The 13,368-nt window shown below is 57.1% G+C and overlaps 1 protein-coding gene across 1 annotated transcript in view; it reads right to left on the bottom strand.

The window, feature by feature from the left end:
• PIK3R3 (phosphoinositide-3-kinase regulatory subunit 3) overlaps window positions 1-13,368 on the bottom strand; it is an 81,840-nt gene that overhangs the window by 60,825 nt on the left and 7,647 nt on the right. Inside the window, exons 5-7 of the mRNA XM_074832134.1 lie at window positions 6,218-6,349; window positions 3,159-3,360; window positions 2,800-2,885 (exon numbers count right to left, since the gene is read on the bottom strand). Of these exons, the coding sequence (XP_074688235.1) occupies window positions 2,800-2,885; window positions 3,159-3,360; window positions 6,218-6,349 (420 nt within the window). The remainder of the gene's footprint in view (window positions 1-2,799; window positions 2,886-3,158; window positions 3,361-6,217; window positions 6,350-13,368) is intronic.

Genomic DNA, 13,368 nt, shown 5'->3' with positions numbered 1-13,368 from the left:
CGGCTTGCTGGAGAGATAATAAAGCAAAGGGGAGTAAATTAAAGTGGCTATAAATAGCACCAGGAGAGGAAAAGGAGATGAAGTCATCTTCCTTCAGCTGAGCTGGTATTTGCATCACTTCTTCCCTTTGCTTTCCCCTGCCCCCTCACCCTGCTCGGGAAACAGCTCCCGGCAGGCTCTGGGGTCCTGCTGTGGGCTCTGTGTGCCCCCCTCTGGGTCCCCATGGGGCTGAGGAATGTCCTCGTACCCCTGGTCTGGGGGTGGCTCCCCAGAGCTGGGGGCTTGCTGGAGAGCTCAGCAAGGTGGCCTAAATGCCACTTGGCCCCAGGGTCTGTCCCAGCTTTCCCACTGATCTGTGGCATTGCCTGTGCAAACCAGTGCATGGCCCCATGCAAACTAGTACCTCCAGCACGACCCTAGTGCTGTATCACAGTCACCAGGAAGAGCTTTCAGGAGCCATCATGGACCCATCCCATGCCATTCCCCTTCACATCCCATCTACGGGTGGCTGCAGAGACCCCCCAGGAGCAGTGCCTGTGGGAAGGGATGCCACAAACTCAACAACAGCAAATCCACCCAAGACAGCCCCTCCAGAAACCAGATTTCATAATTTACATTTTTATTCTTGATGATTTTCACATCCAAGCCTCCACCACCAGCCCCAGAACACATAGGAGAGGGAGGACCCCAACACTGCAGGAGCCTCCCCGGGGTTAACAGCCAGCTTCAGACCTCACCCAAAACATGACCCTTGCTGCCAAGGCAGCCGCTGTCCTTGCAGCCCGCAAGTGGCCCCAAAAACCCCCCAAATGCCCCAAACCCCCCCAGCCGCCCGCTCACATGAGGTATATTTATGCCTGAGTCAGAATGAGGTCACACCGCAGTTTCCTCCATGTCAGCTACCGACTCCTATTACTGTGCTATGTGCACACACCCGCCGTGTTATTGCAGGGTATTTATAGCTATTTTACATGTATAATTATAAAACCACAACTCCACACATGCACGAAAATAATCACGGTGCCGGGATGCGGCAGAGCGGGGCCAGGGCGATGGGAGTGGGGCTGGGACATAGACCCCACCGCTAATAATAATTCTTTCCACTTTATATATAGCCCCTTTCATCCACAGCTCTCAAAAACGCTTTGCAGGCATTTAATTAAGCTTCCCAACATCCTAATGTGATGACAGCCAAGTAGTAATATCCTTGCTTTTAGGTATGAAGAGAGGGGAGGTGGCAGGACTTGTCTGAAGTCCTGCAGTGAAGCAGCTTGTGGGGCAGCAAGCCCAGGTGCCCCATGCCCTGCCCCACACTTGTGGGGTACCCACGTGGGGACATGCCCATGGGGGAGATTTTAGCCCAGAAAGGGAATAAGGACCCTGGGATCCTGCCCAACCCCTCTGCTCAGTTTGGGGTGGGGGCAACCGGTGACAACACAGCATCTGGGGACGATAGTGGGGACCCCGGGGACTGCCGGGCTGCAGCTGCCCAACATCTGGATCAGCGGGTGGAAGAGACATACGGATCTCAACAAACTCGTGGGCGAGAGCTCGGGGGAGAGCAATAAATAAGATGACAGGTCTGAAAGGGCTGATTTACGAGGAATATTAAGAATCGTAATCCTGCCTGGCCCGGCCACCCCCCAGGGAGGCAGGGTGATGACAAGGACCCAGATACATCACAAGGAGACAGGATTCACTGGGACCAGCGCTGACATATCTCCAAGCAGGAGGGCTGGAAGCAATTGTGCCTCCTGGGGGTCTGGCCAGCTCTGTGTGGAGACACAGCCGGATCTCGGTGGCTGCCTGGAGATGGGATCCCACAGGGATGGATCTCTGTGGTCCTCAAGGTCTGCGGTTTCTGCTCACTGAGCACCCTTCCTCCCTCCCATGTATGTCCCTGACTGAATGGACTGCTTGCCTCCCATCCTTGGAGTGCTGCAGAGGGCACAAGGGGCATGCACTTTGGTTTTGGACACGGATGGGACATGAGATACCACCAAGAAGCGAGGAGAAGGTGGCCAGCAGAGACCTGGGACTTCAACAACCAGAGCACAAGTAAAGAGCAAAGAGGTGCTGGAGGCAAATGCATGTGTTGGTAATAAAAGGGGCAGAACTGCAGTCCTGGGGGGTGAAGGCTGGGTGGGGTCGTTACCATCTGCAGAAAAACACACGCTCCTGGGTCCTTTCCCACACATGGAGAGGTTGGGAACAAGTGCCCATCCTCATCCCCATCCTGGGGATGCCCCATGGGGGAAGAGCAGTGCATCATTGGACACAGTGCGATTCTGCACGTATGAAAACTAAATGCAAGTCAAAAATCATAAACCTGGATTTGATCCTGTAGCAAGCACCATCCTGCCATTTTATGGTTATGTTGGTATTTTTTTCCTCCCAGACTGCATCCAGATCACTGTTCACCAAAACAAGCTGCGCAGCAGTCCCCAACCAAGAGCACCCACACCTACCGAGCCCCCAAAATGGGGGAGCGGGACCTGCTTGCACCACACTGGGACCAAAGAGCAGCGACACGGACATTAAGCAAGAAAACAGCTGCAAACCTTTTGAGGGGCTGCAAAGAAGTGCCCCAAAACCAGTATCTTTGAGGAGAAAGAAGGGAGGGAAATGGGAACAATGTGCCTGGCCAGGGAGCCAGCACAGCCCGCGCAGCACCACAGGAATGTGGGGACCTTCCTGTCACCACACCCGCCTCTGAAACTGCCCCGCGACCTGCTGCTATCACCTCCCCAAATGTCACTCCCACTGCTCCCCTTCTGCCACCAGCCACACATCTCTTACCAGGGGCTGCTGGCACCTCCGCCGCCTCACTGGCCACAATGAGGGACTCAAGGATCCTTGCACGGAGCTCGGGGCTCGCCTCAGTGCTGTGGGGAGAAAGGGGGGGTCCGTGAGGGTGCCAGCAGCTCAGCCTCCCCAGAGAACCCCACACCCCTGGGACAAGAGCCAGCCACCCCGATGGATGTCTTGTGGTGTGATGTCAGAGCATCACAGTTGGGATGGGGGCTCCCAGCTCCAGCCTCCTCCTTCGGAACACCCTGGGGCTGAGCCCAGCTTTGTTGGGGGCTAGTGTGCCCGTGCCTGGCTGTGGGCAGCCTTCTCTCACCCACCCTGTCCCATGCATGGCAGGGGCACCTCACCTGGCTGCCGCAGGGTGGAGAAGCAGCTCCCCAAAGAGCTCCCCAAGGAGCCGGGGCGAGAGGCGGCTCCGGCGGGTGCCCTGGCAGAGGCGGCAGAAGTGGCGGGCGAGCTGGCGCAGGAGCAGTGCCTGGGGCTGCGGCAGGGCTGGGGGGGCCAGCAGGGCTCTGGCTCGCTGGCCACACTCCTCCAGGCCCGGGGTCTCTGCAGCAGAGGGGAAACAGGAGAAGAAAAGTCAATTTGGGAGGTGGGGGCATCCCCTTGCCTCTCACGGAAGTCCGGCACCTGCCAGCACATGTGGCACAAGCTGTGACAGGTGTCTACTACACACAGAGCCCCACAAAAGACCTGAACTCAACCTCTTCTCCAAAACCCCTGACTGTTTCTTTGCAAGCCATCCATTTCCACAGACAGGCTGTGGGACACAGGGTTACTCCAGAGAGCACAGGGCACTCGGAGGTGATGCCCTGGGGGTCTCAGCCACCTCTTGCCAGCCCCATTTAGCCTCTCACACCACCCCAGATTAGATTGTAGGGTGACATGAGCACATTCTTCCTCTCAGCACAGCCAGGGAGGGAGCATGGGGAGCTGGGCTGCTCATCTGGAGGGTCTGCACCTAAACACTCCTTGCTGCTGCTGCTGCTCCAACAGAGAACAGTGAGAGCTCTGCCCTGCAAAACCATGGAAAAAGCAAAGCAAAGCAGAGGGGGGAAACAGCCACCAGCTGGAAGATCTGCTGAATTTAAAGGCTCAGCCCTCCCCTGCAGTAAAAGCAAGCTGGGAGGGAAAAGGCTTTTTAGGAGAAAAAAAGCTGCCCCTGGGCTGAGAGCTACAGTCATGGCTGCAGCAAGGTCCCTGCAGTCCTCCCAGTGTGGCCTCTCTTGCCCCCTGAAATGCAGCAGCAGGGAGGGCTGATCAGGGGGCAGCTACTTCCAGCGATGATGGAATTGCCCATGTGAATACAAGCAGGCACCTAATTGTGTTGCACATGATGGAGGTGCTGCCGGGACCCCTGTCATGGGCACTCTGAGCAGTCCCACAGCCTCACAGTGTTCTCACCAGCATCCCCCCCATGTCCCTGGTGCCCTCTGGCAGCCTTGGCCAGGGCTCCCCAGTCTTGTGAGCTGTGAGCTCAGCGGCCTGGGACCATGGTCCTGCCCCGGGCACGAGAAACAGCTGCTCTCCAGCCATCCTCCATCCCTCCTTGGCCTGGCCTTTTCATCTGCGGGGGACGGAGAGGTCCCCAGGGCTGTGTTGCTCTCAGCCGTCTTCAAAGCCCGGCTCGGCCCAGGGCTGACTCAGCTCCCCATGGCTCTTTGCACCAGGGCTGAGGCTTGGCCGATGCCCAGCAAGCTCCCGGCATCCATCCTCAGGGCTGAGGTGCACCAGAACCGGAGAGGTGGCGGGTCTGGGGTACCCTCCCGAGCAAGTCTGCAACCCAGCTGGGATAGTGATGGGGTGTTTGTGTGCCCCCGTATCCAACAAGCTGCTCCCACAGGATGTTCGGCTTCACTCCAGACCTCCCCTAACCTGATCGACTGCTTTTTGCACGTTTTTTCACCCAGGGATTGCCGCTGGGGGAAAGTCCACAGCCAAAGGGTGAATTTGGGGATGTTTTCCACCTCTTTTTGCAGGTGGTCAGCTCGCCTTTTTTCCAGCCTGCAGCCTCGAGCAGGGCAGAAGGAGCCTGCTTGCAGGGCAGACTGCCAAAAACCAGCGCTGTCTCCTGAAAGACTTGTATTTTTATTTATTTTTTTTAAAGCCCCAGAGAAATCCCCGTTGGTTTTGCCTCCATTCCTGCCTCCTCCTCCTCCTGCACCCATCGTGCCAGGAGCAGAGCCTGCTCTGGTGCAGGCTGTGGGGAAAGGCACTTCCCTTTGAAGTTGCTTAACGAGGCAACCCAGCTAATTGCTTCCTAATTGCATTTTTATCCTTGGAAGAGAGGCAGCCTTTGATTTCTCCTCTCCCCAATGGGTGAGGGGAAGGCAGTGTTGGTGCCACTGGCCCCGGGTGTATTTCTCCTGGCTCTGTGTCTCTGCGCAGGGCAGGGAGGATGGGGTGTGAGTTATCCTTCATCTTCTTTGTGTGTCCCTCCTGCCTTGTTGGAGGCCACAAAGAGCCTGTGGCCTTTTCCCACAAGGACATAGTAGGAAAAGGCCACTCTGGTCTGGCCACAGGTGATCTTTTGGTGCCTCATAAGGCAGCCAAGAGCATGATCTGCCCAAGCGCTAATCTGGCTTAGAACAGGGAGGTGATGCATGGGGATGGCAGATACTGCAGCAACCAGCAGCTAGACAAGAGCTGCTGCAAAAGGGGAAATCCTGGTTTTGAAGGTGGTGAGAGGTTCAGGTCCTAGCTAAGATGGTGGGGGAGGGCTTGGTGTGTGCCTGGCAATCCCCATGAGGCCTTCAGGCTGGGAGGGGCTGAGTGGCTCTGTGAGGACTCATTTGAAATGGGTTTGGTCCAGGCTGCCCACTGGGATGGACCGTGACTCTACTGACATGGGTATGAGGCCTGTCCTGTTTATTTGAAAAAATTCAAGTAAAACCAAAACTTTGACAGTCTCATACATTTGCACAGTGGCTGGAAAGCTTGCAGGGACCTAAAGGCACTTCCTAGCAGCACTAAGCTGAAAAAGCAGAGAATTTTCTATGCCCATATAAAGCCAAGAGTTAATGAGATTACAGTAAAAATTTCCCAGGCAGCAGAGCCAAAGTATTATAATAATGCTTTCTTCTGGGGCCAGCATCACCCAGCCTTGACAGCCACTCATCCCAGCAGGCAGCACCTCCTCCTCCAGGCACTGCAGTGGGAGAGGGCCATGCTGTGCCCAGGGCAAAGCTGCCACTTTCCTGAAGCATCTCCCCAAAGCTGCCATGCTGCTCCAGTGCAGAGGGGTGCTCCCCACGGTCCTTCTCAGGATCTGCCCTTAGTGCAGCATCAGGCAGGGGATGGGGACAGGAGCCACCCTGGAGATGCTGTGGAGCCTTTCTAGGAGCTTCCCAAAGCTCCTCCAGCCCCTCAAAGGTCCTGGGTGCAGGGGGAGCCCGGCCGTGCTTACCTTGAGCCATGTGGACCAAGTCGCTGTAGAGAGCTGGAGGGATCAGGGGTGATGGGAGCTCCTGGAGGTACCACTTCAGGGCCTCTGCCAGCGTCTGGGCATCGTACAGGTCCATGTCCACAGCCGAGGCGTCTGCAGGGAGAGACCCAGCGGGAACCCTTAGCCCATGGTATTGCGCCTCCAGCACGGAGTGTGGAACTCTTCCATCCCCACAGGTCTTCCTCAGGACATGGGTGGCAATTTCTTTGCCCATGCCCCCATCTCCCAGGTGTGGCAGCCCATGATTTCACTGCCAACCCCTCCCCCCAGCAATTATTCCTGTCCCAGTTTCCACTGACCCTGAGTTCCTTGTGCCCATGGAGAGCACGAGGCAGCGTCTCTGCCTTGTGTGCACTATACATCCAGTGCGTGGGGCAGGGGCTCTCACCATCCCATCAGGGTCCCACTGCAGGATAGCACCCATGGGATGGGTTGAGTGGCTGCCCCAGGCATCCTCGGGCCATCAAGGGCCAGGCGCCATGTGCCAACCCCAGCCCTGGAGGAACTGCTTGGAAAAATACATTCATGGAATGGGGTTATGGTCCCCAGGCAATGCATGTTGCTGAAGGCCCAGTCACCCCCAGAGAGCCCAAATTGCTGTGAGTGCACCCCGAAAGGCAGCTACCCCAGGAAAGGCAGTGAAAGATGCTCCAGGGATGGGCAAAGTGCCGGGGGCAGGTTGGGCCTACCCAGCCTGGGCTTGGGATGGGGGCAGTGCTCTGAGCAGAAATGTCCCACGGTCCAGCAGGAGCCAAAGGGTGGGACACATCCATCTGAGCCCTGCGGCTGGGCCAGTGCAGGGACATTGCTTCACCGGGTCCAGGGCGAAGAGCCCTTTCTGCATCCTTTGGTATTGCCTCATGCGTTTTTCTTGGAGGTCTCTTAGCTGAGCCAGGCCGGGAGGTGGCTGCCCGGAGGGTGACGGTCCCTTTTGCAAAGATCTGGAGGTTTCAAAATCTGGCTTTGATTCGAACTGGAGCCAAACGCAATATTTTGAAATTCTCCTCATAGGAGAAATCTTGGGGCGGCAGGGGGATTATAAAAAAGCCCAAGATATTTGGGATCATTTGAAGTGGTTCGTTTGTAGAAACTAAATTTCTCACTTCTTCTAAATGAGAATATTGAAAAAAGAGCTAATTTTGCACTTTCTTAAAGACTATGTGTCAGGCCCCAAATGGCCTGGTGTGTGCTGACTGAGAAGAAGATGGTGGGCTTGCCCTGCTCTGAGCCCCCTTCCCCTCCCCTCTCTGGGTCTTTACCCCCAAATGCAGCTTTACTGAAATCGGTGCCATACTGGGAGATGCTCCATCTCCCAGCCCAGAATTTTCCAGAAGAAAATGCCTTCAGTCTCCAACCATTTCAGCTGACTGCGTGTGGTCGCGCTCCCTTCTGGAGCAATAAACCCAAAAGAGTGGAGAAAAACTACTTCCTAGGGCAAGGCTTTGGTTGGTGCCTGGCCAGCGGGGCTAGGATGGGGAGCTCCCCGACTCCTGGCAAAGGCTGGTTTTGGGCACCTTGACCTTGATCTCCTCTCCTTGGGGTGTCCCTGCTGTGGGCCAGGGAACGCAAGAGCCTACCCGCCTCCTCCTTTGCCTGATCAGGGACAAGAAGCTGTGGTGTGTCCCTCATGGCCAGTGCCTGCCATTTGGCTCGGAGACCGCAGAGAAAACAGATTGACCAATGCCCCAAGTGAAGCCTTTAACCCAGCTGTTGGAGACACTACCTCATTTTCAGGAGTAAGCACGCGGCTGGCCCGGGAACTGTGCTCCAGGGCAGCATGGGGACAGCTGGGAGAGATGCCACCATGTCGGGGTGGGCAGCCATCCAGTGTGGCCCAAACACGACCTGGGACAAAGGTGGATGCTGTCTTTCTAGCACCCCCCAATGTCACTGCATCACCCCATGGGCCACTCTGCCCTTGGCATGCTCAAGGTGGGCAGGGCTGTGCCAGCTCTCGCCTGCTGCACCCCAGCCCCACTCTGGTCCATGCTGATGCTCACATCTCCCAGCCACACTTCTGGACCTTCTCAGCTGGCCAGAAGGGTTATTTCTACCAGGGTTTGCAGGGGGATGGCAACCAGTTCTCCATTTTTGCTAGCACTTGCCCTGGAGAAATGAGCTGGCAGGTTGGCTCCAGCTGGGCAGGGGGAGGCGAGCGGGGTCAGGGATCCCACAGGATGCTCTAACCCCTCTTTTGGTCTGAAACCCTGCAGTATATGGCTAAAACCCAGGGATGCTGCTGGGGGTTCCCAGAATCTTGTTGCTTGGACAAGCGGCTGCATTGCAGACAGCTGCTCCCATCAGTAGGATGCACTGGGCAAACCCCAAACTCCTTTTCACCCAGGGTGAGCCTGGCTGCTCTCCCCTGCCCACTGCGGAGGTTTCTGCAGTGACCTGTCACTCGCCTTAAGGATGCTGGCGGGGATTGGGGAGAGCAGCCCCAAGCTGTTTCTGTGCAGGGAAGGGGCTGCTGCCAGGCGCTGGCCCCAGGCGATCAGCCCCAGGCTCCACCGTGGCCTAATTAGCTCGTTTGCATCATTAGGCATGGGCTTGGGGGGGTGTTCAAAGGGAAGGCTCAGCTGGTTTCAAAGCAAGACTCAAAAACATCTTTACACTCAGAGAGAAGCGTGATGGGGAGACGAGGGGGATTCACACCCTGCTAATAAGGACTGATTGCTGATGGCACCATTTTCCTTGGCACGTTGGCTAGAAATAGCCATTAGCCTGTTGCCCCCCATCCTCCTGGAGATGCAGTGGCCTTCTCCTGCCCCAGCTCCCCTTCTTCCCCTGGCACTGCCGTGGTGAGTTAGGCTCCCCTTTAGGCTGAGAGCACAAGCTGGGGGGTGCTCCAGGTTGCTCCCCAGCACTGGCTGCACCCCAGCACCTCAGGGAGGCTCAGCCAGCAGCTGGGGAAGGGTTAACTCTGGAGCCTTCCCAGACAATTACTGCCAGCCTGACCCCACTGATGCTGCTCTCTCCTTATCAGAGAGAGATGATAACCAGCTATAAGAAGTTAATGATGCTGCAGGATGAGTCAGTGCTCTCCCGCTGCTCTCCAGATGTTCCCATCCCTTCCCCGGGGGAATGACAGAGGGATTCCATCCGCCTGCCACAAACAGAAGGAGAACACCCCAAAACCCCAATGTCAACCCCATACCGACCTCTCCAGCACACAACCTGCTCGCTGACCCGCTGGCAGAGCAAGCGAGCAGCCAGGGACCAGCAGAGAGCATCCCTTGTCCATGGGGGATGAAAAGCAGGAATAAATTTGGGGCTGGGGAAGGGGTATATGGGATGACCACAGGCCCAGAGAGAAAAGCAATGGGTGCTCCCAGCCTCCTCCCACGGGGATGCCAGACCCCACATCCTAGCCCAGGCAGAGGGGTGCCGGGGCTTTGGGCTGAGTCAGGCTCGACAGGAAACCCCAGGACCTCTCCCGGCAGCTGCAGCCAGCCAGGGAGGCGTGAGTAAGCCCAGAGTTTCGGTAAATGTAGAGGATGTTTAGTCAAGAGGTGGTGAGGAGGAGGTGGTGGGGTTTGCTTTGAAGGAGAAGCTTGAGTGGGTCCTGGTAACCAGCTGTCCCCTGCATGTGGCCACAGGTGACGGCTGCACCCACATCCCCAGCCAGCATGTGGGTGACAGCGTGCAGACCCTGCCCAGCACCCACAGCCCCTCTCACAGCAAGGTGCCGCAGGGTGTCCTACAGGCTAAGCTGGACCTTGGCCGCCAAGTGCTGCCGCAGCGTGATGCTCTTGGGTGCATGGTCCCTCTGGTAGAGGGGCACCCAAACCACCCATACCTGGGGCTGACTTAAATACTGACTGGGGAGTTCCCCTACCCCTTCCAGACAGTCAGCTGGTGCTGCAGGGGTGTCCTTCTCCAGTTCTGGGGGCTATAGCTTCCCACCTGCACAGATGCTGCCTGCACAAGGACCTATACAGCCCCCAGACCCAACCAGGGGTCCTGATTTGAGGCTCCTGGGCATCCCACAGTGGAGGTTTACTGGGGAACTGTGCACCGAATCAGGGAGTATTTCCCCAGCTTTGATGCAGCATCATTGTAATGTCTCTCAGCCAGCCCACTGGTACCTTGTGGTGGGGACTTGGAAGCTGCCAGGACACTGCCTGCCCATGCTCTTGTCAGCCCCAAACACCCTGCCAGCTGGGTTTCACCTCAGCATACCCCCAGCTTGCACTCAGCCAGGGCAGGGGTGCTGGCACCCCCTTTCAAGGGTGCCCAGTGAGGTTGCCTTCCCCCACCTCAGCTTCCCAAGGGCAGTTCCCTTCCTCAGTTTCCCCAGCAGCTACATGAGGGGATGGCAAAAGCTCACCCCCAGTTCACCCCGATGGGTCTGGGAGGGACATCTATGCTGCTGCTGTTTATTTACCCTTCTTTCGTCACCACCAAATATAAGAGATGAGCTCATGCTTCTTGCCAGGCTCTGACAACGCGGGGTTTATTTCTACTGCATGTATAAATAAAAAGCAGCGTGGCAGGCACCAGGGCGCCTTGGATTCAGGAGTAAAGTCATTGTGGTGGGGTTAATAGCTTGGCCAGGGGAAAACAGAGTCCTCGGGGGCCTCCAACCCCCTCTGGCATCCCAGGGATGAGGATGGGGATGCGATCCCACCCTGGGCATCCAGGCAGTGTGAGGCCCCCCCAGGCTGCTCTTCACCCCAGCCCAGCCCTTTCTGCCCAGCAGCAGCTCCCGGCAGCCCCAGTGAAGTCCCGGGGCCCATCACCGCTTGCTAATCCCCACTGAGCCCTGACCTAATTCTTGGGCACGTGAGTGTGTCTCTAGGCAGACTGCTCTGTGCCGAGGCCCCTGATCAAAGCACGCAGGATGGCAGCTCAGGCATGGCACGCCTGGAGACACCCGCTCCAATCCGCCTCACGCTGCCACCGGATTCGCCCCGGCACCCCAGGGTGCAGGCAGCTCCTGCCTGGCCCTGCCAGTGATGGAGGTTTTTCTCAGTGCTGCCTGTGCATCTGGGGAAGTGTCTCAGTATTTGCGTTTGCAGCTGGACCCCAGAGATGGGGTGAGAATACATCACCCCTGGGCACCGGAGGGGCTCGTACACCTCGTGTCCACAGGCACCGGTGACTTTGCAGGTGATTTGCCCCATCCCCTACGTGCCAAGCAGCTCCTGAGCCACACACAGGGGACAGCAGGAGTGCTGGGGGCTGGAAACACTGGGGGTCAGCGTGTGGCCCCTGGCACGATGGGCACAGAGATGCCCCCAGGCCATGAAGCAGCCCTGCAGCTGGGCACTGCAGGGAGCACTGGGGGTAGCTGGGCCAAGTGCTGCACTATGCTGCTGCCATTTAAAGCTCTACTTTCTTCTTCTTTTTCTGCCCATAACTCTTTCCCTGTGGCTGCAGCAGGGCTCCTGGCTGTCTCATCACCTGCAGCCCTTCAGCGAGTTCCCCCAGCCCCGTGCAGGGCTGCAGCTTTTTGTTAAGTCCTTTTTTGGTGCTGCCATGTGACTCCAACTCCCATGTTCAGTGGCGTCCCACAGCCCTGCTCACCTCTCAGGGCATAAGGGTCTGAATTAAACACCAAGTGTCCCAAAACAATTAATTCTTCTCTGGAGCCAGCATAAGCCCAACCACCCTTCGGCCCGTGCTTCTCTCACCAGCCCCATTGGCATCTCAGCTGTGTGGCAGCAGAGGCTCTCAGTTCACTGATCCCCCCCTTTATCAGTGAGTCCTGTCTTTTCTTTCTTTTTTTTTTTCCCCCTATAAATAATTTCTCTTGCATCATCCAACATGGAAATACCAAGTTCGGTGCACAGGCTGTAGCCAGCGGTCAGATGCCACCATCCTGCAGGACGTCACCAGTGCCAGGATGGGGACAGGGTCAGCCCAGGCTGCAGAGCCACATGGAGCTGTGCTGTATCCAAGTCAGCTGTGCCTAACGCTGCCACAGCCCCATGAGGATAGAAAACCTTCATCCCAAAGCCTGGGTGATGTTTGGCTTGGGGGCTGCCCCCTCAGGCTAGGTCCCCCACGGGTAAGGGCTCTGAAGGGGATAGGGAGAGGGTCTGACCAGCACAACTCAGACGGGTGCCTGCGCTGCCTGGCCCCAGGGACACGATGCCCCTGGGCTCCCCGGCACAGCCAGCAGTGCTCTGACTTGTGTGACTCCCAGAGAAGCCTCCTCCTCCTCCCCACTGGAAGTTCAGAATCCCTGTTTTCTCTGACACATTGAGAAAACCAACACCTGAACTTTTCCAGCCCATGCTCCCTTTTCCTTGCATTCTCTAGAGGTTTTTCTGCCACTGCTGCCAAACACCAGCATAATTTGGGTAGTTGCAGGGAAGCTGAAACCCCCGGTGGGAACCTGGTTTTCTCCCCAGCTGAGACACAGTTTGGTTCCTGCTGCCACCAGCCTTGGGTCCGATTTCTCCCAGTTCCCCAAGATGGAGTTTGACTTTTGCAGGCAGGCTGATGGCAGAGATGGAGTGCTGGAAGGATGGACCATCATGAGTGTGGGAGGAAGAGAAACACGACCCTCACCTCTGCCCACTTGCTCATGGGGCATATGCAAACTCCCATTTTTTGACAGAGATGTTTACCCCACCAAATGCAATGAAAGGACTTGTATGGGGGCCAAAGCAGAGTTGCTCTCCTTCCCAGTTTGGGCTCCAGCAGGGCCCTGGGGAAGCACCACTGGGTCTCTGGTGCACAGGAGGCTGTGGGGGGAGCAGGCTGCCAAGCCTGGGCTCTGCCGGGATGCTTGGCCCTGGCAGGAACATCTTCCCCATCCTGTTTGCAGAGCATCCCTCTGGCAGGGCTGAGCACCAGCCCCTCCAGCTGAGAGCTAGCAAACGCATGACATGTCCTACCCCCTCCAGCCAGCTCCGGGGAGTTCTGGCTTTTCCCAGCCCTGGTGTGGGCGCACAGGGCAGTCCCCTAAATTGCCAAATAAAAGAGGTTATTTAGCTCCTAGAGGAGATGGGGGTCACTTGGGGCTGTTGAGGATTTTTCAGGGCTTTCAAATGGTTTGAAAAATAATGACGGCATTTCCCTGCCTGCTGCTGGCTCCTGCAGTGGGATATGAAAACCTGGATGGACCCAGCAGCTGCTCTGCAGCTCCAGCCCAAGCTTCG

The sequence above is a fragment of the Strix aluco genome, chromosome 8, assembly GCF_031877795.1.
Source record: "Strix aluco isolate bStrAlu1 chromosome 8, bStrAlu1.hap1, whole genome shotgun sequence".
Taxonomy (NCBI): Eukaryota; Metazoa; Chordata; class Aves; order Strigiformes; family Strigidae; genus Strix; species Strix aluco.
Note: the sequence above shows the minus strand (reverse complement) of the source record. Positions and strands in the feature narration are given on the sequence as shown.